General features: G+C 50.8%; 1 protein-coding gene across 2 annotated transcripts in view; it reads left to right on the top strand.

Moving 5' to 3' along the window:
• The window catches only part of PREX1 (phosphatidylinositol-3,4,5-trisphosphate dependent Rac exchange factor 1), a 178152-nt gene that overhangs the window by 65002 nt on the left and 86276 nt on the right, over window positions 1-26874 (top strand). For both annotated transcript variants that reach the window (XM_081560854.1, XM_081560855.1), the window contains exons 2-4: window positions 8440-8511; window positions 12218-12340; window positions 20932-21036. In XM_081560854.1, the coding sequence (XP_081416980.1) occupies window positions 8440-8511; window positions 12218-12340; window positions 20932-21036 (300 nt within the window). The remainder of the gene's footprint in view (window positions 1-8439; window positions 8512-12217; window positions 12341-20931; window positions 21037-26874) is intronic.

The raw sequence follows: 26874 nt of genomic DNA, 5'->3' as shown, positions 1-26874 counted from the left end.
TTGTTCAAGGTCACATAGTTTGTCGGTGGCTCTGTGCTCCTGGAACAGGCCTGATGAAAGAGGGTGCTTTCAGAGAAGAGAGTACAGAGGTTTTCGATTTCAGCCTGAGTGGTGGTGGTGGCTGTGGGTGGAGGATGCTCTCATGTTCCGCCCTAGGCTATGGAAGTACCAGGCTGGCTCCTGAGGGGCCTGGCCAGGAGGAGCACCTTCCTGGGGGCCCTGGTGGTTTCCAGAGTCAACACAGAGAAGGAGGGGTGGGCAGCTCAGAGGCCCCGCTGCAGAAGGACAGCCTGGTTTTGTCTCTGCCAGTGGGAACTACTTGCTCTGCATGGGGATATCTGCCCTCTAGGAGGAGAATGCAGACTAGCCTCCTTGGTGCCGCAGAAGTGATAATCGGGGTGGGCAGGGGAGAGCCTGGAATGTGGAATAACCTCTCCTATCCAATTTTTTTTTTAAAGCATGTATTTATGTTACAAAATAACTTTTGATTTCAAAGTCGAAATTTGGGAAAAAACAGAAATGAAGGAGAAAATTGAAATTACTTATCATTCCACTCTCAGTTAGCTTCCATGGCTAGTGATAAAACCCACACATTAGTGCCTTAAATGATATGGAATTTTCCTTCTTACTGAATTATAGGCTTCCCAGGATAGATGTGTTGGCTCCACTGTAATTAGGGACATAAGCTCTTTCTGTATTGCTGCTCCATTTTCTTTAATCCCTGGCTTTTACCTCATGGTATAAGAGGGTTGCTTGACCTCCAGGCATCACATTTGCTATCCAGTCAGCAGGAAAGAGGAATAACAAGAGAATCCCGGCCCGTTCCTCCCCTCATCCCCAAGGATACTGCTGCTTCTAGTGTATGTAATCCACTCCTGCCTCGCTAGCCCATACTTAGTCGTGGGACCACATCTAGTTGCAAAGGAAACTGCAAAATATAGTCTTTATTCTAAGATCTGGAAAAGGAGAGACCAGACATTAGGGAACAGTTAGTAATCTTGGCCTTATTCTCACACAGTTTAGGGTATTTCGTTCCACACTTTTTCTTTTCTGTGCCTATGTAGAAATTATTTAACCAAAAAGGAGATTATATTTTATGCACTCTTCTTAGCGTTTTTTTCCTAAGATACATTCACACTCTTTTTTCTGTATCACTCTGCAAACCATTTTTAGTATGATGATCCTTTTGCCAAGATGGACAGTTTATTTAACTAAACCCCAAGTGTTAGAATTTAAAATCAGGTACTAAAGTTAAATCTTGATGCCACATGTGAGATTTAGCTATTCCTATAGGATAAATGCTAGAGTGGATTTGTTTGGGCTTTGCTGGAGTCACTGTGCTTTTGGGGGTCTTCCCAAACTCTGGCCTTTGTGGGGCTGCTTAGTGCAGGCTGTACAAAGGCTCTTTCTGTTGTTGTTATTATTATTATTTTTTAAAAATTATTTTCATTTGCAGGATAATTGCTTTACAGTGTTATGTTGGTTTCTGCCATACAACAGTGTGGATCAGCCCTAAGTATGCTGTTGCTGTTACTCAGTCGTGTCCGACTCGGCGACCCCATGGACTGCAGCGTGCCAGGCTTCTTCGTCCATCACCAAGTCCCGGAGCTTGTTCAAACTCATGTCCGTCGAGTCAGTGATGCCATTCAGTCATCTCATTCTGTCGTCCCCTTCTCCTCCTGCCCTCAATCTTTCCCAGCATCAGGGTCTTTTCTAATGAATTGGCTGTTCTCATCAGGTGACCAAAGTATTGGAGCTTCAGCTTCAGCATCAGTCCTTGTAATGAATATTCAGGGCTGATTTCCTTTAGGATTGACTGGTTTGGTCTCCTTGCTGTCCAAGGGACTCTCAAGAGTCTTCTCCAACACCACAGTTCAAAAGCATCAATTCTTTGGCGCTCAGCCTCCTTTAGGATCCAGCTCTCACATCTGTACACAACTACTGGAAAAACCATAGCTTTGACTAGATGAATGTGTGTTGGCAAAGTGATATCTCTGGTTTTTAATATGCTATCTAGTTTTGTCATAGCTTTTCTTCCAAGGAGCAAGCGTCTTTTAATAAAGTAAAATGCTGTTGTTAGTATTACTTTATTATTGTTACTTGGATTCATGGCTGTTCTGTGACACTCTGCTTCCCTGGACCCTGGGTACCCAGATCACCTAGGGATTTGGGGTCCTCAGAGCACCCCCTTTCCTATGTCTTTGTTATGGTCTGGGGGCTACCCCACCCCACCTCCCCTACTTCTTGCCATTCCCCTGGGCCTCTCAGGTTTCGCCATGTGTCTGGTGAGGTCACCCCCGTCAAGGCAGGGATGTCCTTGGGGGCAGGCGGGCCGCCTCCCCTTAGTGATCAGGTTGCTGGTGGCTGTCTCAGAGAGCAACTTTGAGGCCTCCTTCTCTCCGTTTTCATCTCCAGGGAGAGAATTTTCTTCCCAAGGCTGCGGCCACAGGTTCCGGACAGATGGCGGCTCCCCAGTAGCACCCCAGAGGGCAGCTGCTACCTGTCTGCTGCTTGTGTGGTTTGTCCTGTTCAGTTACTGAGTGCTGTTGTGTGTTGGAAATGGGTTGGAGACTCATTACAGGGCCAGACTGCCTGGGTTTGAGGCCTAGCTTTGCCACCTCCTAGCTGCACGGCTTTGGGTAAGCTGTTTACTACACTGGGCCTCAGTGTTCTCCTCTGTAAAATGGGCACAGTCATAGTAGGAGTGAACTCCTAGCATTGTTTGAGGACGAAAAACACTTAGAGTAACACCTGTCATGTAATAAGGCCCAAAGGTGTAAGGTAGGATAATAATTGCAAAAGAATAGTAGATCTATCATTGTTATTATTATACTTTTCAATGCTGCACCTGCTACTTCTGGAACCTGTTCTGGGCCCCTTCCCAAGAACAGTGTGTCATCAAGCAGGTGCCTGGTGTGGGGTCCACGTGCCTCAGTTTCCTTGTTTGTCTTTGCGGCCTGCTCTGCCTGTGAGAGAGGGGCCTCAGACCCAGCGATGTGGGTGCTGGTGGCTGAGGTGGTGTAGGGGTGCACCCCAGGGATCAGAACCAAGGGGTGTGGGTGGAGTTTGGATGGCAGGTGTTGCCAAGAGCACGTGTCGATGTGGGCCAAAGGTGGAAGGTGTGATGTGGAGTGAGGAAAGCAAGTTGCTGAAAGCACATCACTTGTAGAAGTGTTGTAAACTTGCCAAACAGTGTTCTTTATTGCTTCTCAGTATGCATGTGCCCAGTGAGCGGGCACAGGCGTGTGTGGGGGCGAGGAGCACGCATCCAGGGCAGTCGGTGCCTTGCAGGATGGGCGGGCACCCAGGTAGCTCACCTCTCTCTGTAATGATTCCTTTCTTTCTGCGTCTGCATTGAGGGCTTGATATTCACGGGGCTCGTGGATAAAGTGCCCTGATCTCAGGTGCCCGCGGATAAGGCTTTGAATATGCATTCACCTCTGTAACTGCCACTCAGATCAAGAAGTAGAATATTTCCAGCTCCTCCCAGCCCAGTCCCACCCACAGCTCTCCCTTGTGTCCCTTCCCAGTCTGCATCTCCTCTGGACTTGATGAATTTCTTTTAAAAAATGGTTTAAAGCAAATTTGTTGTTGTTCAGTCGCTCAGTCATGTCCGACTCTGTGCGACCCCATGGACTGCAGCACCCCAGGCCTCCCTGTCCATCACCAAGTCCCGGAGTTTACTCAAACACATGTCCATTGAGTCGGTGATGCCATCCAACCATCTCATCCTCTGTTGTCTCCTTCACCTCCTGCCTTCAATCTTTCCCACCATTGACATGGTTTGACACAATGCTGATAAGATTTTCCAAAACTGGGTAGTGATGTGTTTGTGGGTGTTAAATTTTTCTCTAACCGTTCTGGGATCCTTGACGTATTTCATCATAATCATCATCATCATCATCATAAAAGAGAAGAGGAGGACTTGCCAAGAGGCAGGGAAGCGACCCAGGCAGGGGTGCCGCATGGACATGGCATGGACAAAGATGCCCAGGCCAGAGGGAAGTTGCAAGCGGCCCTGGGACTCCTGAGAGCGGGCCCGTCTCTAAGGGAGGTTTCCAAGATGAGAGATGCTTTTGGCCAAGTGTTCTAAACTGTCAAGATTTGGACATGGAGTCGCCCTGGAGGGTGCCTTTCACCACCCCGCCCGCACAGAGGGCATCGGCGCCCGCCTGGAAAAGCCAGTCGTGACTTGGGCAGCACGCAGGCTGGACTCAGAGCCCCTGCCTGCGCATTCTTTCTGGGCCATGAGCCATGATTGTGCCCAGCACATCAGCCTGTTTGTGGCTCCTCTGTGGGTGGCCCGAGCCTCGCGTTGTCCCAGCACAATCGCGGTGGCCGTGCGCTTGTGGGGAAAGTGGGGCAGGAAGCCCCAATCTAGGCCAGCCGTGCCGCGCTCCCAGCTTCCTGCTCTGCCCGATGTGCTGGGTGAGGCTGCCTTGTTCTCCCTCCTGTCTGGGGAGGCTGGAGGCTGGACTTCCCGGCAACATCACAGGCCCTGGGAAAACATACTCTGGGAACTCCTGTGTGCTGACCCCCTCTACCCATTGTCTTTTAAAAAGAAGGATTATCAGTCTTCCATGTGGCCCGAGCTGAGGTTCCTGCCATGTGTCAGGTACTGTGCCAGGCAGATTTTAGCCCTTCCTTTGATTCCTGAGGGCTTATTGTGTGCCAGGCGCAGGTCTAGGCCCTGAGGGTCCAGCTGGGAAGAAGACTGTCAAGGGCCCTGCCCTCATGGAGCTCCCATTCACGTTATCTTAATGCATTCTGAAAGCCGGGATGATATGACTATGATCTACGTGTGTGGGAAGAGTAAACTGAGACTCGGGGCTTCCCAGGTGGCGCTAGTGGTAAAGAACCCCCCTGCCAATGCAGGAGACGTAAGAGACGCACGTTCTATCCCTGGATCAGGAAGGTCCCCTGGAGGAGGAAATGGCCACTCACTCCAGTATTCATGCCTGGAGAATCCTGTTGACAGAGGAGACTGGTGGGCTATGGTCCATAAGTTTGCAAAGAGTCAGACACAACTGAAGCGAATTAGCACGCACACATGCACACATGCACGCACGCAAACTGAGACACAGAGAGACGGATGCACTTTCCCGAGGTCACACAGCAGGAAGGAGGAGGAATGCAGTTTAAAGCCACATCATCGGTTTCCAAGAATGACCTTTGCTCTTGGATTGGGGTAAAGGTTTCATTCCAACCATGCTGCCTTATTTTTGCCTTTCCTCTAGGAGCTGGTGTAGATTGCTTAATCTCAGTCTTTTTGTCTGACAAATGGGCTCTTAATGCAAGATGAGAAGGTGATAAGTGCATGAAGACAAGGAGGGCATCCTGGAGGAGGTGACATTTGAGCTAAGGTGTGATGAACGATAAGGAGCTGGCCCAGAACAGATGGGAGAACATATCCTGCCAGTAGGAGCAGCATGTGCAAAGATCCTGAGGCAGGGGTGTGCCTGGCAGGTGGAAGGAATAGAGAGATTGAAGATGTGGCTGAAGATTATTGAGGTGTGAGGTGGGAATGGAGGGCTGGAAGGTGAGTTCAGAGAGATTAACTGGTGCATGGGGACCTTATGGACTGTGGGAAAATGTGTTTTGTTTTTTTTTAAGTGTATTGAGTAGCCATGGAAAGTTTTAAGCCATGGATTGGTAGGATCTGATTCACATACTTAAAATGATCCCTCAGGCTGTGTGTGGAAAAAGGAATAGGGAGGAGGGGATTGCAGTCCAGGCAGAAGGTGATGGTGACTTGGACCAGGCAGGTGACTGAGGAAGTAGGGAGAAGTGGTCCAATTTAAAAAACACATTGAAAGTGAAGCTGTGATAGCATTTGCTGATGGATGGAAATGAAGTGTCAGAGAAAGAGGAGGTGGAAGATGACTGGGGGGTTTTGGTTGGACATCCTGAATGGCAGAGGTGCCATTTGTCAGGCTGGGAAGGGCTTGGTGGTGTGTGGGTTTGGAGGGAAGTTCAGGAACTAGGTTTGGGATGCGTTAAGTTTGAGATGGCCCTTGGACATCTGGCCTTCCCTGGTGGCTCAGATGGTAAAGAATCCATCTGCCAGTGCAGGAAAACCTGAGTTCTATCCCTGGGTTGGGAAGGTCCCCTGGAGGAGGGCATGGCAACCCAGTCCAGTATTCTGGCCTGGAGAATCCCCATGGACAGAGGAGCCTGATGGGCTACAGTCCATGGGGGTCGCACAGAGTCGGACACGACTGAGCGACTGACACTGACCCGGACATCTAGGTGGAGTTGTCCAGTTGTCAGGAATCCAGCCGAGTCCAGGTGGGGGATGTACACTTGGGCTGCAGGGACTGGTCGTGAATGCATTGCAGTGAGTGTGGACAGAGAGGCAAGGGCACTTTGCTGTTCCCAACCTTCCTCTCCGAGACCTGCCCAGTGGAGCGCCAGTGTGCGTCTTCCTGGGAGAGCAGAGTCGGCAGGTGCCCAGGCTCCCGTGACATCCGTGGATGTCCTTTTGGGTGACGGGAAAGGATCCGACAGCTGCTTCTCTGCCCGCCTGCCCCTGCTTCGCTCCGTCCTGGGCCGTCCCCTCCAGCTTCCCCACTCAGAGGTTTCCCCTGTGTTCCAGCCACCCGCAGTGGCGAGGGTGACCGGCAGGCCACCATGCCACCTGCTGATCTGTGGACCGTGACATTGTCTTCACAGGGGGCTCCTTGTGGCTGTTACCAGGTCAGCCTGGGGCAAGTCCTGGAGTCGGGGCAAACCTCAGTCTCCCTCAGGGGCTGGGTTTCACCGCCCCCCCACCACCCCCACGTCCATTCCCCTGGCCCCAAGGGACTTCTCAGAGGCACGTCCGTCCCACCCAACCAGGGCCAGGCCACTGTCATTGCTCATCAGCGTAGCTGCACCCCTCCACTCTGGTCCCCAGCTTTCGTGCTCAACCCCTGTAATCTAGTTCCTTGCAAAAACAGATGGCTTTTCTGCCACCATTTAAAAGCTGGGAGGGACTTCTCTGGTGGTCTAGCAATTAGGACTCTGTGCTTCCTCTGCAGGGGCATGAGTTTGACCCCTGGTCAGGGAACTAATACCCTATATGCTGTGCAGCATGGCCAAAAAGTAAAACAACAACAAAAACCCCAAACGCTATAAAAATAATAATAATAATAAAAGCTGGGAGACTTTGCTTTAAAAAAAAAAATCTTAATTTCTGGCTTCTCTTGGGAAAAAAAAAAAAACCTCCCCCAGAACATCTAGCGATCCTGGGTCTGCTGCCCTCCCACGTGGCTGCGCTTCGAGGGGTGAATGGCCGCCCCCCTCCAATGGTCGTGTGTTCACCTGTTCCCCACAACGACCCCTGCTAGGCCCCGCCTTTATTATCTGTCACATCACAGAAGGGGGAAATGATTTCTCTGTTCCAAGCCCTTGAAAAAAGTGGCAGAATGACTGAGGTTCATGCCCACAGTAGCATCCTGGGCAGCCATAAAAGGAGAATGAGGATGTTGCCTGGGTTATGCTATGGAGGGATCTTTAAGCTACATTAAGTGGAAAAAGTAGGTCCAGGGCAACCTGTGTATGCTGCTATCTTTTGGTACGTATAAAGAGGAAAATAGAAATATATGTATGTGTGTGTTTGCATAAATTTATATGTGTGTTTATTGTTTCCTAGCTTTATCGGGGTATAATTGACATATAACATTGTGTAAATTTAAGATGTACCGCTTGCTTCAGTACATTTATATATTGCAAAATGATTGCCATCATAGTGCAGCTTTAAGTATATAATACAGTTTTATTGCCCATAATTGCTCATCTGTACAGTAGAGTCCCAGAATTAATTTTTCTAGTAATGGAAACTTGGTATTTTTTGACCAACATGTGTGTGTTTATTTGGAAGGATTCACAAGGCACAAGGAGCTGTGGTTCCTGTGGGGGAGGGAGGGACTAGATGGATGGGGGCTGGGGTGTAGGAAACCCACTTTTCATATTTTTGACTTGATATATACATATTTTTCTAATATTAACAAATTTAAAAAATTGGGGGATTTGGTATCTTAGTTCCTCAACCAGGGATTGAACCCACGTCCCCTGCAGTGGAGGCTTGGAATCCTAATCACCAGGCTACCAGGGACGTTCCTATAGTTTTGACTTTTGAGCCCTGCGAATGGTTGTTATTTAGAAGTTAAGTTTTTAAACAAGAAAAATAACGGGAAGACGAATTGCAGTCCACGAAGGACCCCTGGGCGATGAAGCAGGTGTGAGCACAGGTCCTTGGCTCAGGGTTTGTGTTGGTCTCTGCAGAGCCTGGCCAGGTAGGTGCTCCATAAACACATGTTGTCTGAACGGCCTGCTGAGTAGGTTTTTGCTTCTTTCCCGCCTGGGTCCAGGGCCGCGCTGGCGCTTGACCTTCCTTTTGTGCCGCCTCCAGGGGACTGGCAGCGTGGATGCTCACCTCTCCCTGCTTCTTTCTTCCAGGCATTCCTGCATCGCATCCGGCAGAACGCGGCGGACTCGGTGGAGAAGGGCCTGACGGAGGAGAATGTCAAGGTGGGGGCCCGGGGCCCCTGCTGTCCCTGCTGCTGTGCACAGAGCTGCCTTCCTCCCCCTGGGTGACGCTCAGAGTGGGCGCGGGGGTGGGGGTGGGTGTGTCCACCTCGCGGGCAGCTGGCTCTGCCCTCCCTGCTGCTTGCTCCCTGTGGCCCCTGGAGGCCTCTGGGTCCCATGAGCAGGCCGTGCTGGGGGTCTGTGAGGAGGACTCGGCCTCAGGCCCCCACTTCCCAGCTTAGGAGTTTTCTCCCCTTGCTCAGTACAACCATCCTGTCTCCCAGCCTCCTTGCACGGGGGCCCCTGGCTTGGTGCCAGTGGAAAATCCCTTCCCAAGCGCCCCTGGGAGCCTGGCACCTCCAGCTGCCCTCCTGGCAGCCCAGGCCCCTGCCCTGCACTGGGCGTTGAGTGCGAGGCAGAGCAGATGAGTAACGGTCCAGGCTTCGTCTTGGCTGTGGCTCTGGGGAGTTTTGGGAGGAATTCAATAGGCCTCTGTGTGCTCAGTATGGGCCCCAGAGGTCCCCAGTCCTGGCTTTCCAGTGTGATCTCACTCTCTGAGAAGCCGCCTCCATTCCTCTGGGGCTCTGGGGTCCTGGTGCCTTGAGAGAGGGGGAGTTGGGGCAGGGTGGGAGTCAGCTGTGCCCAGCACGTACAGCTCATAAAGGGCTTGGTCACGCCAGACATCCCCCTGCATACGTCCTGGTTGATAAGAATAGCCACCTTGTACATTGTACATTGATAATTCTGAGTCCAGTATTTTGCATAAGAAAGCTGAGACTCAGAGATGCAAAGAGACCTACGCAGGGTCAGTGCATGGCTGGTTCCTGGTAGGGCTGGCATTGAACCTTTTATGCATTTATTCAGAAAACAAATATTTACTGAGTCCCTACTGTTCATTAGTCTATTTATTACAGTCTATTTATTTATTGGCTTCCCTGGTGGCTCAGCGGGTAAAGAATCCACCTGCAATGCAGGAGATGCAGGAGACTCAGGTTCAATCCGTGGGTCCCTGGAGGAGGGCATGGCTACCCACTCCCGTATTCTTGCCTGGAGAGTCCTATGGACTGAGGAACCTGGCAGGCTACAGTCCACAGCATCACATCACATCAGTCATGTGAAATGACTGAGCACATTTATTTATTGCATCTTAACACTATGCATTATAATTAAGAATTGTAATTTATTGCAGTTTGAAAAAATTACCTTTTGTATGAGGTGTAATTCATATAAAGTAAAGGGTCCAATCCTAAGTGCAGCTCCTCAGTACATGCCTCCTCCCCAAAGATAAGCACTGACTTCTAGCGGTGTTGATTGGCTTTGCCTCTTCCTGACCTGTGTGTAAAAATGACCCCTTTGTCGTGTCTGGCATCTTTTGTTCACTGTTATGTCTGTGAGACTTGCCCTTTTGTTTGGTGTAGCTGGGAGTCATTCCCGTTCATTGCTGTGTAGTAATCCATAGTACGAATGTACCACTGTTGACTCATCCATTCTCCTTTCGGTGGATATGTGTGCAATTTACAGTTTTTGACTGTGATGACTGTTCTCATCTGTCTTTGGGGGGACATAGGCTCTCATTTCTTTGGGGTGTATGCTCAGGAGACAGATACTTTTTTTGAAATTCTGCAGCCATTCCTTGACGTGAGTGTAAGAATGGGATGTATCCTATGGGTCTTCAAGCACATTCAACCATGTGAGCTGGACAGAACAAGAAAGAGAAAAATAACCCAACAGTGCGGGTGATTCTTCCAGCCACTTCATGTGGCTATTTTCCCCCAGGATAAGGCCGAGGAGGAAGAGGGTCTCTGGCCCTCTGGGACTTCGGCGTGTGGTCTCCTGCCCCTCGGCCTCCCTGCCCACCCTCAGGCCTCTACAGACTGGTGCCTTTGCAGGGTCTGTGGGGTTGGTCTTCATTCCTCAGGGCCTTGACTCCAGTGTCACCTTTTCAGAGCGGCTGTCCTCGGCCCTCTGTGTTTAAACGTGCAAACTCCTCCTCCTGCCCCACCCTGGGATTCCCTTCCTGATTTACGTTGGTCTTGAGTGCCTGGCTCCCAGGCATTTGTTGCCTGGTTGTCCCCTTCCATTTGAACGTCAGCTGCAGGGAGGCAGGTATGTGGCTGCTCTCTTCTGTCTGCCAAGGGCCCGGCACACAGTAGGGGCTCAGTTAGTACTCGCTGGATGAATGGCTGTGTGAGAAACCGGAGAAGGAGCTGAAACCGCAGTGACTCTGGTGACCCGGGCTGCGAGCTGCTGTGGGTGGGAAGTGGGGGGTTGGGTGAGAGAGGGACTCCACATTGTATTTACTGAGTTGCTCAGAAGGAGCTTTTTGTTCCTATGATGTTTTGATTTTTGAACCCTGTGAATGCCTTCTTCAAAATTAAGTGAAAAATGCACCTGTTTTAAAAAAAAAGGCAGAAAAAGGAATTTCACAGTTCAAATGGCCTAGAGTCAATGGAAATTCTCCCTTAGTTGTTCTTAGAGGCCTTGATGGTTACCAGTTGGTGTTATTGTCCAGGATCTCTGCTTCTTCCAGTGCAGAGAAGAGTGGCCTTTGCGTGTGTGTTACTTTACACAGATGGATCCATATTGGAATTCCAAGTGGTGCCATTATTCCCCCCAGCCCCGGCCCCCACTTATCAAGGATCATTCCAGGGCTCCAGATCCATATATACAAACCTGCAGATTCTTTTCACAGGCTCAGAGTATTTCAGAATATGGGATGTATTTAAATATAACTAGTCCAATTTGTTTAACTATTTGACAGGTCCCCATCAATGCATGTTTAACTTTCCTCTGGTCTTCTGCTACTGCAAATAAAACTGCAGTATATGGTCTCGGCCATCCACCCAGTTGTCAACCTTGGTGCAATGAACATGTTGGGCTGGACAGTTCTTTGCCATTGAGGGGGCTGTCCTGTGTCTTATAGAAGGTTCAGCAGTGTCTCTGATCTCTACCTATCAGAACACCAGGAGCGTCCTGATTTGTTACAGCTGAGTTTGTTACAATCGAAAATGCCCCCATACATTGGCAAAGGTCCCCTGGGAAACAAACCTGTCCCTGCTTGGAAATGACCGATCAAAAGTTTCATTTCTAAAGTACAGATTTGCTGGGCCAGACTGTGCATTTCAAACTTTATGGGTTCTTCTGGGGGAAACAAACACTCTTGTATGGTTTGTGAGGGTTTAAACGGCATTTTGATCTTCCTTCCCTATAGTATTTTCTTTTATCACATCATTTTAATTGGTGTCTGGAACTACCTTCACCATTTAACAAGTCAGTCCTATGGTTGGACATACCAGGTGCGTGTCTTAGACTGTGATGAATGTCACAGTATATGATCTTCCGCATGCCGAGTGTGAAGTTCACGTCTGTCGGCTGCTTCACTGGACTGCGTGACCTTGGGAAAGTTAATAATTTTCTCTGAGCCTCCGTTCTTCATCTGTGAACTGGGGATGAGAACAGTTCCTGCCTCATGGAGTTATACTGAGGATTAGATGCCATAAATGCACATAAAGTTCTTAGCGCAGGATTAGGCGTTAATCCTGTTTGGTGAATGTTGGCAGTATTTTTGTTATTATCGTGATTTCTGTGAGCCCGTTTCCCTGTGCCCTCCTTGCCTGCACCGGGGGGTTATGTATTTTTTAAAGCTTCATTTTGCTCTCCCTCTGAGCCTGGATTGATGCTGTCCTTGGGCCTCGTGTTCCCCTCGCAGATCCTGTTCTCGAACATCGAAGACATCCTGGAGGTTCATAAGGATTTCCTGGAGGCCTTGGAGTTTTGCTTACATCCGGAGCCTCAGTCTCAGCACGAACTTGGGAATGTGTTCTTAAAATTCGTGAGTACAGTGCCCCAGCCCCTGTCGGAGCCTGTAACTTTTAGGGAATGGGCTTCTCCCTGGGTGCCCTTGACCAGTTTCACCTGCAGGCCTGTCTGGGTGATGGAGAGGCCCGTGGGCAGGCGGGCCCAACCTCTATCCCCGCAACAACGGGCAGAGTGTCGAACCCAGCGGACCAAGGGTCTTTTTATTAGCTGGCTCCCCCCCTTCAGTGTCATCTGGAGTGTGGTCCCCCTTCCCTCGGAGCTCTTGGCTGAATGACTGCATTCGGGGGTTCCTGTGGCCTTCTGGCTTGGCGGGGCCCCGGGGTGGACTTGGGTCAGACACACCGGCGTTTGAGTCCCAGCTGGTCCACCCGCTGGCCGGTGAGGCTGTCTGACCCCTGGGCGCCCACTGGGACTGCCGGACAGGGAGGCTGAGTCTGGTTGTCATGGCCGCTGTCTTCCCAAGTCACTTAGAATTGTGTGTGTGTGTGTGGGTGGGGGGGGGGGTGGCGGCTGGAGGAAGGGGACGGAGCTTAGCCTTCAGGAGGCACTTGCTTTTCCACACCTGCTCGTCCTGTGCCACCCGGGACCCTCCCCGCTGGGAGGAAACCCACCCTGGACTCGTGGGCAGGAGGTCTGGGCCAAACTCTTCTGCTCCCCTAGTCTCAGCTTCCCCCTCTGATTGAGAAGTAGGGATAATGATGCCTCCTCCTTGGGTTGATGGAAGGACTCAAAGAGGTAAAGCAATCAAACGTGTAGCCTAGGGCAGCGGTTCTCAACCAGGGAGTGATTTTGCCCCCACGGGGATGTTTGGTCACATCTGGGGACACTTCTGGTTGTCCCAGCTCTGGGAGGGGGCCCATGCTACTGGCTTCTAGTGCGGGGAGGCCAGCCATGCCACTGATTAGCCCATAACCCACAGGACGGCCCCCACAACAGAGGCTTATCCCACCTTGAGTGTCAACAGAAATGAGATGAGAGACCTTGGCCTGGAGCAGTGGCTTGGTCCATGCTGGTGCTTACTTCCATTGCCACTGTCATCGTCACTAACTCCCTTCTCCAGGGTGTCACATCCAGATGGCCTGAGACAGGAGGGCGGAGCTGGGCTGCTCAGGGGCGACGTTAGCCTCTGCAGGTTGTTTTAACTTGTCTGTGCCTCAGTGTCCTCACCTGTAGAATGGGTATAAAACTAGACCTGACCCATGTTGTTGCTGAGGATCAGGTTTGTTAATATAAGGAAGGAGAGGGCTCAGAACAGCACACAGGAAGTGCTCACTAAATGTTGGATGTTAGCTGTCCACATGGCCACCATTCTTCACTGTTTGAAATAGGATGAACATGAGAGAGAGACGGGGCACAGGTGAGCTGGGCACTCATGGAGGGCGAGGAACAGGGCAGGGACGTGATCTGCTCTTGGGGCTGCTGCAAGGGAGAGGCCTGGAGGGGCAGGGGAGGCGGGGAGACCGGGAGAAGGTCACTGCACGTGTGAGATGCTGGTGTCTTTGCGTGGAGTGGCATCCGTACGGGTGGTGAGAGGGGCAAGCGGCAGTACTGGTCAGGACACATATCTTTTACTTGTTTATTTATTTTTTTATCTTATTTTATTTTTGGCTGCTCCTTGTGGCTTGTAGGATCTTAGTTCCTTGACCAGGGATCAAACCCCGGCCCCAACAGTGAAAGCATAGAATCCTAAACATTGAACTGCCAGGGAACTCCCCAGGACATGTATCTTGAATAGGAAAATAAAAAGGATGGGAGGGGCAGCCTTCCAGGTGGATTCAGAGGAAGGAGTGAACCCCCATTTCTCCGGAGCCAGACTGCTTCGGTTTGATTCCCTGTTCTACCACTGAAAAGCTGAGTGGCTTTGGGCAAGTCACTTCACCTCTCTGGGCCTCAGTCTCTGACTCTGTAAAATGGGGGTGATGATAGTACTTGCCGTGGGGTACCGTCATGAGGGTGAAGTGAGTTAATTCGAGTGAAGCACTGAAATCTGGCCTGGTGTGAGTGTCAGCTGTGGGTGTTACTCCAGCTGAGGGACCAGGGAAGGCTTCTGGGAGGCAGTGGCATTGTTGGAACGGCCTGTGAAGGATGGCATCTGAGCTGGAAGTGGAACAGTCCGTACTTGAACTGAGGGCAGGGGTAGGGGTCCTCAAGGTGCATTATCCAGCTTGCCGCTAACCCCAGGCTCCCTGGGTCCCCCAACTTCTCTGCCTGAGCTGCAGAGGTGTGGTAAGCAGGTTTAATGGACCAGCCAGCGAGGTCTCTGGATCATCTGTCCCCACCGGGGCTAATTTGCTCAGAGATGCAGGGGATGGCTGAAGGAAGGAAGGTGGGGAGTTTAGAGACCAGGAGGCAGCCCTCTTCTCTGTACCCTCCCGTGTGCAGCCTGGAACCCTCCTCACGTGGCCTCAGCAAACTGGACAATCGTGATGGCAGTGTTTATCCTCAGATTCTTGATGTGTTGACAGTGGAGGTTCAGGCCTTTGTGGGGAGCCAAACAAACTTATTTGAGAGGGAAATTAGCATCATTACTGGGTTTGGAAAGTGAGTGTCTCTTGCTATTAAAAATAAATGCAGTAGAAGCCAAGCTGTGTTATGGCATTCCTTCCAGAAACTTCTGCCCACCTGCGTCTCTGAGCTGACGCCTGCTCAGGTGCACGGCATCAGACTGGCTTTGGTGTCACAGCACAGCTTGCTGAGACCCTCCCTTGAGGTTACTGAAACAGCTGAAAGCAGAGTCCGCTTTCTCAGTGGGTGACTCGTCTTTTACACTCATCTTTTTCATTAAAAAATTGCCGTCATCACCCCCCGCCCCCCACGCTCACGGAGCATGCCGCTGAATTCTTTTCAAAAGGGGCCACTGCTGTAGGTTGAGTTTCCAGAAGCCCGAGGCCTGGGTGCAAATGGCCTTGTTGGAAGCAGTTCCAGAAGAAGGTTACAGTCTCCACTCGATCTGACCCCCACTCGGAGTTGGGGGAAAGCTGGAGCTGGGGGTGCCTCTTCCTTCAGGTTACCCCAAATTGCCATGAGGGAATGGGGCTTCTGCACCCCTCTTGGATGGGGGCTGTCCTGGGGAGTGGGTGGATAGCCTCAGGAAGGCCAGGTGGCTGTCTCAGACTGAGGGTGGTCCCTGGGGAGGGATGCATGGATGGGACACGTTCATCACCACATCCCTGAGGGCCCAAAGGGAGGGAGCGCCCAGGCCAGCAAGACCGCACCAGGGTGGTGTGGGGTGGCGATTGGGAACAGAGCTCTGTGGTCAAGGAAGGGGCATCTCAGACCCTGTAAGGGGCCCTGGCTTACAGGCCAGCCCACCTCTGCTGCCCAGTCAGTGGATGGTGGGAAACTCCCTCACCCCCTCACCCATAAGCCCAACCCCCAACTACTGAGATGATCACAAACTAGCATTCAGTCAATTTTCTCTTTGTCCCAGGTGTTGTTCTGAGTACTTTATGTATATTAATGCATTACAACATCACAACAACCTTTAACTGTGGGTGCTATTATTATACCCACTTTACAGACGCAGAAACTGAGGCCCAGAAAGGATAAGTCCGTGTACAAGCTTACCCAGCCAGTGAATGTTGGAGCTGGGATTTGAGCCAAGATCGTCTGATTCTGGGTCTTGTGTTTTTCACCGTTCTACATGATAAAGTCTCTTAATAGTATCATTAAGCACCTACTATGTGCCAGTCACTGTTCTTGGCCCTGAAGTTGGTGCCCTAAATAAGACAGACTTGCCTTTTGCTGCCATGAGGCTCTTAGGCCGAAGACATGGAGGGTCCATCAGTTGAGAGAGGATGTCGTTGTAGATGGGGACGTGGATTTGTGAGGAATACATGATGCGTGTGTAAGGAGTAACTCTCCTTGAGGTTGTATGAAACTTGGAAGTCAGGAATAGGGTTGCTAAATTGGGCAAATAAAAACACCTAGGATGGGTGAGATAAATTTGGATTTCAGGTAAACAGCAGATTATATTTTAATGTAAGTATGTTTCATATGGGCTTCCCAGGTAGCTCAGTGGTGAAGAATCTGCCTGCTAATGCAGGAGACGTGGCTTTGATCCCTGGGTTGGGAAGATCCCCTGGAGAAGAAAATGGCAACCCAATCCAGTATCCTTGCCTGGAAAATCCCATGGACAGAGGAGCCTGGTGGGCTACAGTCCGTGGGGTTGTAAAGAGTTGCACACGACTGAGCAGCTAAGCACCCACGCAGCACGAGTTTCATACAATGTTTGGGACATACTTATCCTGGAACATGATTCATGGTTTATCTGAGGGCACTCAGCTCAGTGTCTTGTGTTTTATCTGGCCATCTCGGTCAGGGAAGGCCTCCGTGAGGTGGTGAAGTGGGGGATCTTGGGGGAGGATATTTCACATGGAGAGGAAGCTGGGACTGGGGGCCTTGGCTGGAGTGGGTTTGGTCCACAGGGAGCAGGCAGAGAGGCCAGCGTGTCTGGAGCAGAGTGAGTGATGGAGGCAGACCAAGGATGTCATGGAGGGGGCGGGCGATCCTGCAGGGACTGCATTCCAAGAGTTGGAGGGTTTAGCAGGAGGTGGTGTGGTCAGCTCTGTGGACAGGTGGATGATCGGCTGGGGAAAGTGACCTGAATCTCACACTCCTCTTCCCACCAGAGGTGTCTGCACGGCCAGCTCCTTCCCTTCTCCGAGTCTCAGTCTTTGCGGGTGTGAAGTGTGGTTGGGAGCAGATTGTCTCCGTGGAGCTAGTGACACCCCTCCCCCCCCCGGTACTGTGGACAGCGGCCACTGCTGCTGATGACCCTTGAGCCCTCCCTGGGGGCTCGACTCTCTCCCCCAGCTGTCCCCAGCTGGCAGCCGTCCCCTTCTCTTCCTTCACAGCCCAAACCCACAGCCACATGCTCCCCACCTCCCACATCTGTGTGTGCACAACTGTGTGTCCATTTCCTCCTGGCCAAACAATCAGAGCCCCATGTGGGGCCCCTAGGAGGAAACGGAACACTTGGCCTCTTCATTGTCAAAGACGGCATTTTCACATTTGCTGCATCTTGGGCCTGAGATGCAGCTGGGATTGGGCTCTGTGAATGGAGATGGGAGTGATGAAACTCGGCATGGTTATGAAGAGGGGATGTTGTCAGTTGCTAAATTTAACTTCTCCGAGCCTCAGACCTTGGTCCCCTGCCCTTTTCACTACGGAAGGAGAGGATGAGAGTGTGTCAGAGAAGGGGCTCAGGAAATGACGAACGACAAACCCGTGGAGATCTTCCCACTTAGTCCCCTTTCATGCATCCGTGGCAGACATCACTAATCAACTACAGCATTCTCCATGGGGCTCCAGAGTTCTTCTCATTAGGGTTTCAGCCAGCATTACTTACTGATTGGGGTTGGCATGTGAAAATGAACAGATTTGGGCTGTGCTTTTTGCCCCAGGCCCTTCATGGTGCAGATAGAGATGAACAGGAAGACTGTGTCATCTCACCAGGCTTGGATCCATTTTTTTCATTTTCTTCCCCTTTTAGAATGTGCGTATATTAGGACTGTCTTCACTGCAAGTGACAAAAACAACTCAAATAGGCTTAAACAACAACAACAACAACAAAAGGACTTAATTGGCTCATACAAATGAATCAGTGTCGGTTGACATCAGGTATAGCTGGATTCAGGATCCCATGTGATGGTTTCAGAACGTGGTCTTTATCTTTAGGCTCCGCTTGCCTCTGCTTTGGTTTTATTTCTTGGAGTGGTGGCAGAGATGGTCCTCAGCAGTTTCGGGGGTGACAGTCTGCTCACTTAGAAACAAAAGTTCAAAGAGAGCTTCTCTTCGCAATAATTCCAGCGTGAGTCCTTGAGGGCTCTCCGGGACTTGGGTCACATGACCACTGCTGCCAGGACTGGGAGCTCTTTGACTGGTTTGGCCTGGGCCCCATGCTCACCCCTGGAGCCTGGGGGTGGAGTCGAGTCCGTGGGGTCAGAGTGTAGGAGGCAGGAGCCTGGGGGAAACAGTGGGGGCTGAGACCAGAGCCAGGGGCCGTGGGTGCTGGGCGGGTGAACCGTGAGGCTGCGTGTGGTGGACGAGAAGCAGAGTGAGGCTGGGGTGAGGGTCTCGGGCACACACAGCTCCCCCGGCTGCTCCCTCGCTTCATTCGTCAGGTAGCTGCCTCTTCTCCGTCTGGGACTTCCGTCCTCCCTGGCATCGCAGCCGTGACCTCAGCAGGTGCAAAAGCTGCCTCCAAGGAGATCCTAGTCCAGGACGTGGTTGTGGGGAGATGGACAGTGCAAAAATGAGACATCAAACATGCTGGGGGGCGAGAGTCACCCTATTTCACAAAATCCGCCTGGTGCCTTCCTTGGCGCCCTTCCCCAGACCTACGAGTCCACTTCGCTCTCTTCCTCCTGACTCTGCCCGTCTCTTTTTTGCCACAAAAACCTACCCATCCACTGCTCCGTCTGTCATATTATAGATGGATTCACCAGTGGGATAGTGAATTTGTGGAAATAATAGCGATAGTCATCATAGCAACGTCAACAATAGCAACGATAGTAGTGGTTGATAGTCAAGGAGCCCTTACTGGGCCCTCTTTTACCCATTTACTATAAATTCACCTGACGACCCTCACAACAACCTTATGACTGGGAAGTCATCACTGTCGATAATTTATAGGCATGAATGCAGAGGCTCTGAAATTTTACTAGGTCACAGGGCTGGGAAGCTGGGCTATGAACCTGGGTGGTCTGGTTGTAGAACCTGGGCTTGCACATAGGAGGCTGATGCTGATGGTGGTCACTGGGGCTTTGCTGTCTTACCTTGGAGCTGTACTAATAGCAGAACCTGTAGTCTCTTGGCTGTAGAGCCCGACATCAGTATGGGGGTTTAGAGAGGTTGAATCCTGTTCTGCCGCTTCGCCAGGGGTGAGGCCCTGGAAACCAGCCTTTCCTTGGTTTCCCACATGTGAGGGGTCGAATACAGTCGTCTGCGTGTCAGGGGATTGTGAGATGTGAGTGAGTCTGCCCGCATTCCAGGAGAGTGCAGGGTGGCCGGTCCTGAGCCCTCAGCGCACATTCCGTGTTGGCTGTGGGCTCCATCTGTAGGCTTTCTGCAGCTCAGACGGTGCACACGGAGCCCCAAAGGGAGCTTACTGATTCCGAAACCTCCGCCCACCGGCAGGATGACTGGGGGCTTATTTAGAAACAAGACGAGCTGCTTACCTTGCAGACCCACCTCTTCCTTCCTAAGCTTCTTGGGGTCTCCTGGCCACCCCCCCAGCCCGAGGTCAAGACCTGTCAGCCCTTCCTGTCCTGTGGCCTTCCCCAGGACATCCTTGTTTGGGGTTTGGCGGGATGGGAGGAGGTATCCTTTAAGCCTTTGGGAACTGAGACTACTCGGTGGGGAGCTTCCTGCGAAGACGGCTCCTGGCCCCTCCAGTCCCGGAAACCTGACTGATGGTTACAAACCTGGTGACCCACAGGTGACCTCTAGCCTGTAAAGAATCTAGCTTTGGGCTCAGGGATTTCTGGAGGTCAAGAGAGCTATCCCCCGTTTCAGCAATGCTGCTGCTACATGGCAGTGACCAGAGATCTACGTGTTCGCCCAAATTCCTGCGTCTTATTTAGACTCTTGTGGTTCATATACCTAGGGCATTGTGCATAGCAAGTGTGTGAGTTCATTCATTAAGTGTTCACTGCAGGCCTACTGTGTGCCAGACACTGTGCTGGGACCTGGGGACCCCTCTGAACTAGAGGACGTGGTCACTGCCTTCAGGGAGCCGATTGCCAAGAGGGAAAGGACAGATGATGAACAGATAATCTAGATAATTCCAGATGGTGGGAATGCTATAAAGAAAAGGAAGATGGCGGTGGGAGAGTGATAGAGAACACTTGGGTGGCCACTTTAGCTAGGATGGTCCAGGTGTCATTTGAGTTGAGACCCCAATGGCGCAGAGTAGCCAGGCTTTGGGCAAGAGTGTTCCAGGCAGAAAAAAGACAAGAGCAAAGGCCGAGAGGTAGGAACAGCCTTGGCAAATCTAAGGAGCAGGTAGCAGGCCAGTGAGAAAGGCAGGGTCACATTGGCTGACCCTTGAAGGCTATAATGAAGTGTTGGATTTCATTCCTAGTGTAGCAGGACACCACTGCAGGGTTTTAAGCCGTGGTGTGACACAATCTTATTTGCGTTTTGACTGCAAAGACAGTTATTGAGCACTTACTGTATGGTGAAACTGTACCTATTAAATCATTTAATTAAGAACTCCATGAGCTACGGACTGTAATTAATTCCACCTTAACAAATGAGGAAACCAAGGCACAGAGAGGTCAGCTAGCTTGCCCCAGTTCACAACTGGAAATGCAGAGCCAGGGTTCAAGTCCAGCCTGCCTGGCTTGAGCCCCTATCCTTGACCCTGAGCCATGCTGCTCCCTGGGAGGTGGCTGGGTGCAGAACTGGGGCGAGAGTGGAGGTGGGAGGTCAGTGGGAGCTCCTTCAGCTGAAATCCCACCTGCTGAGTATCTCTCAGGGTCTGGGGTCGTTCTTTCCTCCTGGGCCCCGCTGGCCCAGCCGTCCAGCACATCTCAGCACGTCTCACATCTGCCTTCCTGCTGTGAGCTGTCTCCCACAGACTCTGTCCTTGTCTTGCAGAAGGACAAGTTCTGCGTGTACGAGGAATACTGCAGCAACCATGAGAAGGCCCTGCGGCTGCTTGTGGAGCTGAACAAGATCCCCACCGCGCGCGCTTTCCTTTTGGTAAGTCAGCCTTCGCCCCAGCCCTCCCGTCCTCTCTGCCTCAGCCTTGCAGGTCCACACAGACCCATGCCGCCTGACCCCTCCTCGGCCAGGGCGGTCTGTGTGCAGCAGGGACGTTCTCTGTGAAGGCCTAATGGAGAATCACTTTTGCCTTTGTGCATCATACAGCCGCTGTTGCAACAACTCTACCCTGCTGCTATAGGGTGAAAGCAGCCATTAGTAATATGTAAGAAATGAGCTGTGTTCCAACCAAACTTTATTTATAGAGAGAGATACAGAGGGCTGGATTGGCTGTAGGGCCAAATTGACCAAGACGTAATGATCCTGATAAAACCGATAACAATAGTAGTAGTAATTATATTACTGTGTGTGTGTGTGTGTGTGTGTGTGTGTGTGTGTGTGTGTGTGTGTGTGTGTGTGTGTGTGTGTGTTTGTGTGTGTGTGTGAGTTGCTCAGTCGTGTCCGACTCTTCGCCACCCTATGGACTGTAGCCCACCTGTCTCCTCTGTCCCTGGGATTCCCCAGGCGAGAATACTGGAGGAGGCTGCTATTTCCTTCTTCAGGGGATCTTCCCAACCCAGAGATCGAACCCAGGTCTCCTGCGTTGCAGGCAGATTCTTTACCATCTGAGCTATCAGGAAAGCCCCAATTGTATTATTAGGATTATTAATTGTAAGTGGAAGAAAATCTGGTTAAAATTGGCTTAAGGAAAAAAAATTACTAGTTCACTCCTCTAGGAAGTTTAAGACCTGAGAGAGCTTCAGGTACAGCAGACCTGACACCACTGGGAGTGTCTCTTGGTTCTGCTTTTCTCACCTTGGCTCCATTGTCAGGCAGGCTCTCCTCATCAGGTGGCAATGAGGCCTCCAGCAGCTCCATGCCTGTACCTCTCATAGCTGAGCAACTCCAGGATGAAGAGGGCTCGGTTGTGTCCAACTCTTTGCGACCCTGTGGACTTTAGCCCGCCAGGCTCTTCAGTCCATGGGGATTCTCCAAGCAAGAATACGGGAATGGGTTGCCACCAGGGAAGCCCAGGAATACTGGAATGGGTAGCCTAGCCCTTCTTCAGGAGATCTTCCCAACCCAGGAACTGAACCGGGGTCTCCTGCATTGCAGGTGGATTCTTTACCAACTGAGCTACCATGGAGGCCCCAAAGAGGGGTTCTCTCTTCTAATAGTAACTACAAAAATCCTGGGTCTGTTTCTCATTGGCTCAGCTTGGCTCCAGACCAAATCTCTGAACCAATTGCTGTAGACGGGGATTGGCTGGTGCTCATATTGGTCACATCTGGACCCGGAGGGTGGGAACAACTCCACTCACACTGCAGGCCCTAAGGATGGGGTGCATCCCTAAAGGACAGTTGGTTTGCACTTGTGGAGGTAAGTTGGGAATAGATATTGGTCAGCAAAACTATAGACACCCATGATGGTCTTCCTGATAATTGGACAATTCACTTGTGTATAAAACAAGTTCTCATTTATCTCCTTGGAGCTTTGTGAAAAGTGAAAGTGTTAGTCGCTTAGTTGTGTTGGACTCTTTGTGACCCAGTGAACTGTAGCCTGCCAGACTCCTATCCATGGGATTCTCCAGGCAAGACTACTGGAGTGGGTAGCCATTCCCTTCTTCAGGGGATCTTTCCGACCCAGGGATCGAACCCTGGTCTCCTGCATTAGGCAGATTCTTTACCATCTGAGCCACCAGGGAAGCCCCCTTGGAACTTTATCAGCTGCTCTCTGTTGTGTATGAGTTGAGATATAGATTTGTTTGCCTTGCATACATCCCAAATTGTACTTTAAACAAGGTGGTGGTGGTGGTGGTTTAGTCGCTAAGTCGTGTCCGACTCTTGCGACCCCACAGACTTTAGCCCACCAGGCTCCTCTGTCCATGGGATTCTCCAGGCAAGAATACTGGAGTGGGTTGCCATTTCCTTCTCCAGGGGATCTTCCCAACCCAGGGATCGAACCTGTGTCTCCTGCATTGCAGGCAGATTCTTTACCAACTGAGCTACAAGGGAAGCCCCTTTAAACAAGGTAGACATTGTATTTCTCTCCTAGTGTGGAAATAGACAATCTAGGGCTATTATAGGGGCCCCAGTGTCAGGGGTCAGTGTCCTAGTGTATGCTCTCATCATCGACATGGTCTAAGATGACATCACACCACTTCTACACTGCAGGTAGTAAGATGCAGGAAGGATGGGAAGAAGGGCCTGCTCCTCTCCTTCTATGGGCACCGTAGGAAGCTGCACATAGCTCTTCTTCTCACATCCCATTGGCCAGAACTTAGTCACATGGCCACACCTAGCTGCCAGGGAGGCTGGGAAATCTAAGCTTTGTTCTGGGCACCCCGGTGCCTAGCTGAAAATTCCTTTGCTATGGAAGAAGAATACATTCAGGGACACCACCTAGACTTTGCCACAAGTCTTGATGACTCCAAAATACTCAATGACTTTCTGAGAGTACATACTTGAAAAGTGATTGTGCTTCTCATGGGTTCGGCTCTTTATTTTTTGACTCTGAATTCCCTGCTCATTCAATCACAGACCACCCCAGCCCCCACCAAGCCCCCATACTATTTTATTGCCTGAAAGCACACACAGGATTCAGCACTAAAGTAGCACAGTCAACTGACCTGGCATAAAGCGTCTTAACCACGTGCCCAGAGAGCTAAACTATGTAATACAATTCTTAATTGCACTTTGCCCTAGTGCACAGTCTCCAACAATGTATTTCCAGGATTTGAGTCACGGCGTATGTTTCCTTCACTAGTGAGTTGGTGTTGCTTGGCCCAGTTCCAGTGAGCATCTGAGGCAGGACAGATTGATCGACTGATTTCCGCTTTTGTCCCAAGCATCTTAAGCATTCAGGACTGATGATGCTTTTTGTTGCTGGTATCTGCATCTTTCCGTTTCCAGTTTTCCACTCATATTCAGAAGCAACTGGGCACAAAGCAAAATCAAGTCAGGCTGTGTAAGATCATACACGTGGCTATGTTTCTTTGATTGGCCCAAGACTCAGTAGTGGTCCAGTTGCCCAGGCTCTGGACTCCCCGAGTCCCACCTTCTGGGCTCAGCTCTGTCTTGGGAAGCAGGAAGATACCAGGAAGTTGTTTGCAGGGGCTTGGGATAAAAGGGCCTCCCTTCTTTTCCCCTTCCTCTCTCTCTTGCAGTCTTCCTGGTGGCCGGGCTGCCCTTTTCCTAGCAGCAGCCGGGCGGGCTGGGTTCGGCAGGGGGAGGAGGTGTGGGGTGCCAGCACACACACCATCTGTCTCCCTCCTTGCTGGCATCTCCCAGCTTCTGGCCACCTGCAGAAGAGCCGTCTCGAGCCTATTATGGGATGTTAAGGCACTGGGAACAGACACCATCTGCTTTCCATTCATGATGTGCTGTGCACTGGTGGAGAGATGGGGCAGGGAGTTCATCTTTCTGTGCCTCAGTTTCTTGTCTGTAATATGGGGATGATGGATTCACTTATTGATTCACCAGTTTCATTTTGAGTTGCCTGACATGTGGTTGGGGATCATTCTAAGTCCTGGGGATACAACAGTGACCAAGGGAAGAAGAGTCCCTGCTCTCATGGAATGGCCATTCTCATAGGGGAGCGTTCCATGGTATGTCACGTGGCATTAAGTCCTCTGCAGGAAATAAAGTAAGTTAAGGACAACAGGATGTTTTTGGGTGGCGGCTGCTATTTTAGATGGTTCTTTGGATAAACAGCATCTTAGGTGACATTTAAGCAGAGACCTGGATAAAGTTAACAGTGAGAGACAAGTAGTATCTGGAGGGAAAGTATTCTAGGTAGAGGATTGCAAGTGCAAAGGTCCTGAGGCCCACGTGTGTTTGAGGAGTAGCGAGAAGGGCACAGTGGCTGCATTGGAGAGTTTGAGAGGAAAAGTAGAAGGACGCGGGGTAGGAGAAAGATTGAAAGAGACCAAATAACGAAGGAGCATCTAGACAATGGAATGAATCTGAGATTTTTAGAAAGCTTTTTTTATTGCCATGTAGCATACGTGCAGTGAATGTACTCACAGCATAATGAATTCTCCCATATGTGTGCACCCATGGAGCCACCCCCGAGATCAAGATTTAGAACACTTCCGTTACTCCAGAAAGTGCCCTCCACCGTCCCCTTTCCCAGTCGTGCCCCTCTCTGCAGCCAGAGGTAACCTCTGTGCCAGATTCTTTCACTAAAGGTTAGTCTTGCCTGTTCTAGAATGTTCCACGAATGGAGTTACAAGGAGGCTTTTGTGTCTGCCTTCTTTCGCTCCACAGAACGTCTGTGAGATTCATCCAGGTTGGAGCATGTGGCAGTACTTTCAATAGAATATTCAATTTTAGTCTGAGTGGGATGCAAACCATGGGATGGTTTTGAGCCGAGGAATGACGTGCACTCATCTGCATTTTGAATGGCTCTCCTTGGCCCTGTGACGGTGGAAGCTAGGAGGAGACCAGGCTGGGGGCTTGTGTGGGTTTCCCAGGGCTGCTGTTACAATGATCACAAGCTGGGTGGCTTAAAACAAAATGATTCTCTCATACTTCTGCAGCCCGAAGCCTCAAATGAAGGCAGGGCTTTGCTCCCTTCGAAGGCCCCCGAGCAGGACCTTGCCTTTGCCCTTTAGCTTCTGCTGGCCTCACGTGTTTCTGCCGTGTGAACCAGACCTTCAGTCTCTGGCTCCCTCTTCACTTGGCTGCCTTCTCTGTGTCCTGTCCTCTTCTTTTAAGGGCATGGAGCTTGTTGACTTCCGGCCCATCCTAATCCAGAATGAGGATGACCTCATCTTAATTTAACTAATTATATCTGTGAAGACCTTATTTCAAAAGAAGGTCATATTTTGAGCTTCCAGGTGCGCGGGGCACTGGGGGGACATGATTCAATCCCCTTCGAGGGCTGCTGCAACCATCCAGGCAAGAGATGACGGTGGTGAAGATGGGGGGATAGTGGTTTGAGAGCTCCGTCATTCAGTCATGTCCGACTTTGTGACCCTATGGCCTGTAGCCCGCCAGGCTCCTCTCTCTGCGGAATATTCCAGGGAAGAATACTGGAGTAGGTTGCCATTTCCTTCTCCAGGGAATCTTCCCCACCCAGGGATTGAACCCATATCTCCTGCGTCTACAGCATTGGCAGGCAGATTCTTTACTACTAAGCCACCTGGGAAGCCCATATTATACATTAACATACTATATATCACCAAGATATATAAGTAATATTGGCTATCAAAAAGTTTTACCACTCTTTAAAAAAAACCCTGAGTTTGAGAGGTAGTTGGATTCATATAGAGTCCGACAGTCCAGCTGACAGCATTTGCTGTGTGCTTGGCTTTGGTGTATTAATGAACGAGAGGAATCAAAGATGACTGCAGGGTTTGGAGCCCAAACAGCTGGAAGAGTGGAGGTACGATTTCCTGAAATGGTGAAGGCTGGGTAGGAGCCAGGATGAGAGGTAAATAGAAAAAAATTTCCTTTTGGATATATATGAGGTTTATGATGCCTGTTGGATTTCCAGCTGGGAATTTGGGCCAGAATCCGAGATTTGAGTCTGGGGTGTAGGGAACCGAGGGGCCAGGCTGGAGATAGAAAGCTGAGTGTTTCTTCATAAAGGATGGGTAAAGAGGTGAGAGTGATGGGTCTGGATGAGGTAAGGTGGGGATAAGTGTGGGTGGAAAGGGGGACCCGGGACCATGCTGGGCACGGCTGCCACTAGAAGGCTGGGAAGAGGGTGAGGGTGACACGTCACCTGGATCAGTTCTGTGGATTAGGACGGTTTAAAGAGAGGATTCTCAAAAGTTCTATCCCATACTGCCCGGGGCATCATCTTATTAGAATAGTGAATAGCTCTCTGTGT

This window comes from Giraffa tippelskirchi, chromosome 13 (assembly GCF_054371585.1).
Source record: "Giraffa tippelskirchi isolate mGirTip1 chromosome 13, T2T-mGirTip1v1.2.pri, whole genome shotgun sequence".
Taxonomy (NCBI): Eukaryota; Metazoa; Chordata; class Mammalia; order Artiodactyla; family Giraffidae; genus Giraffa; species Giraffa tippelskirchi.
This window is presented reverse-complemented; position numbering and strand designations above follow the sequence as displayed.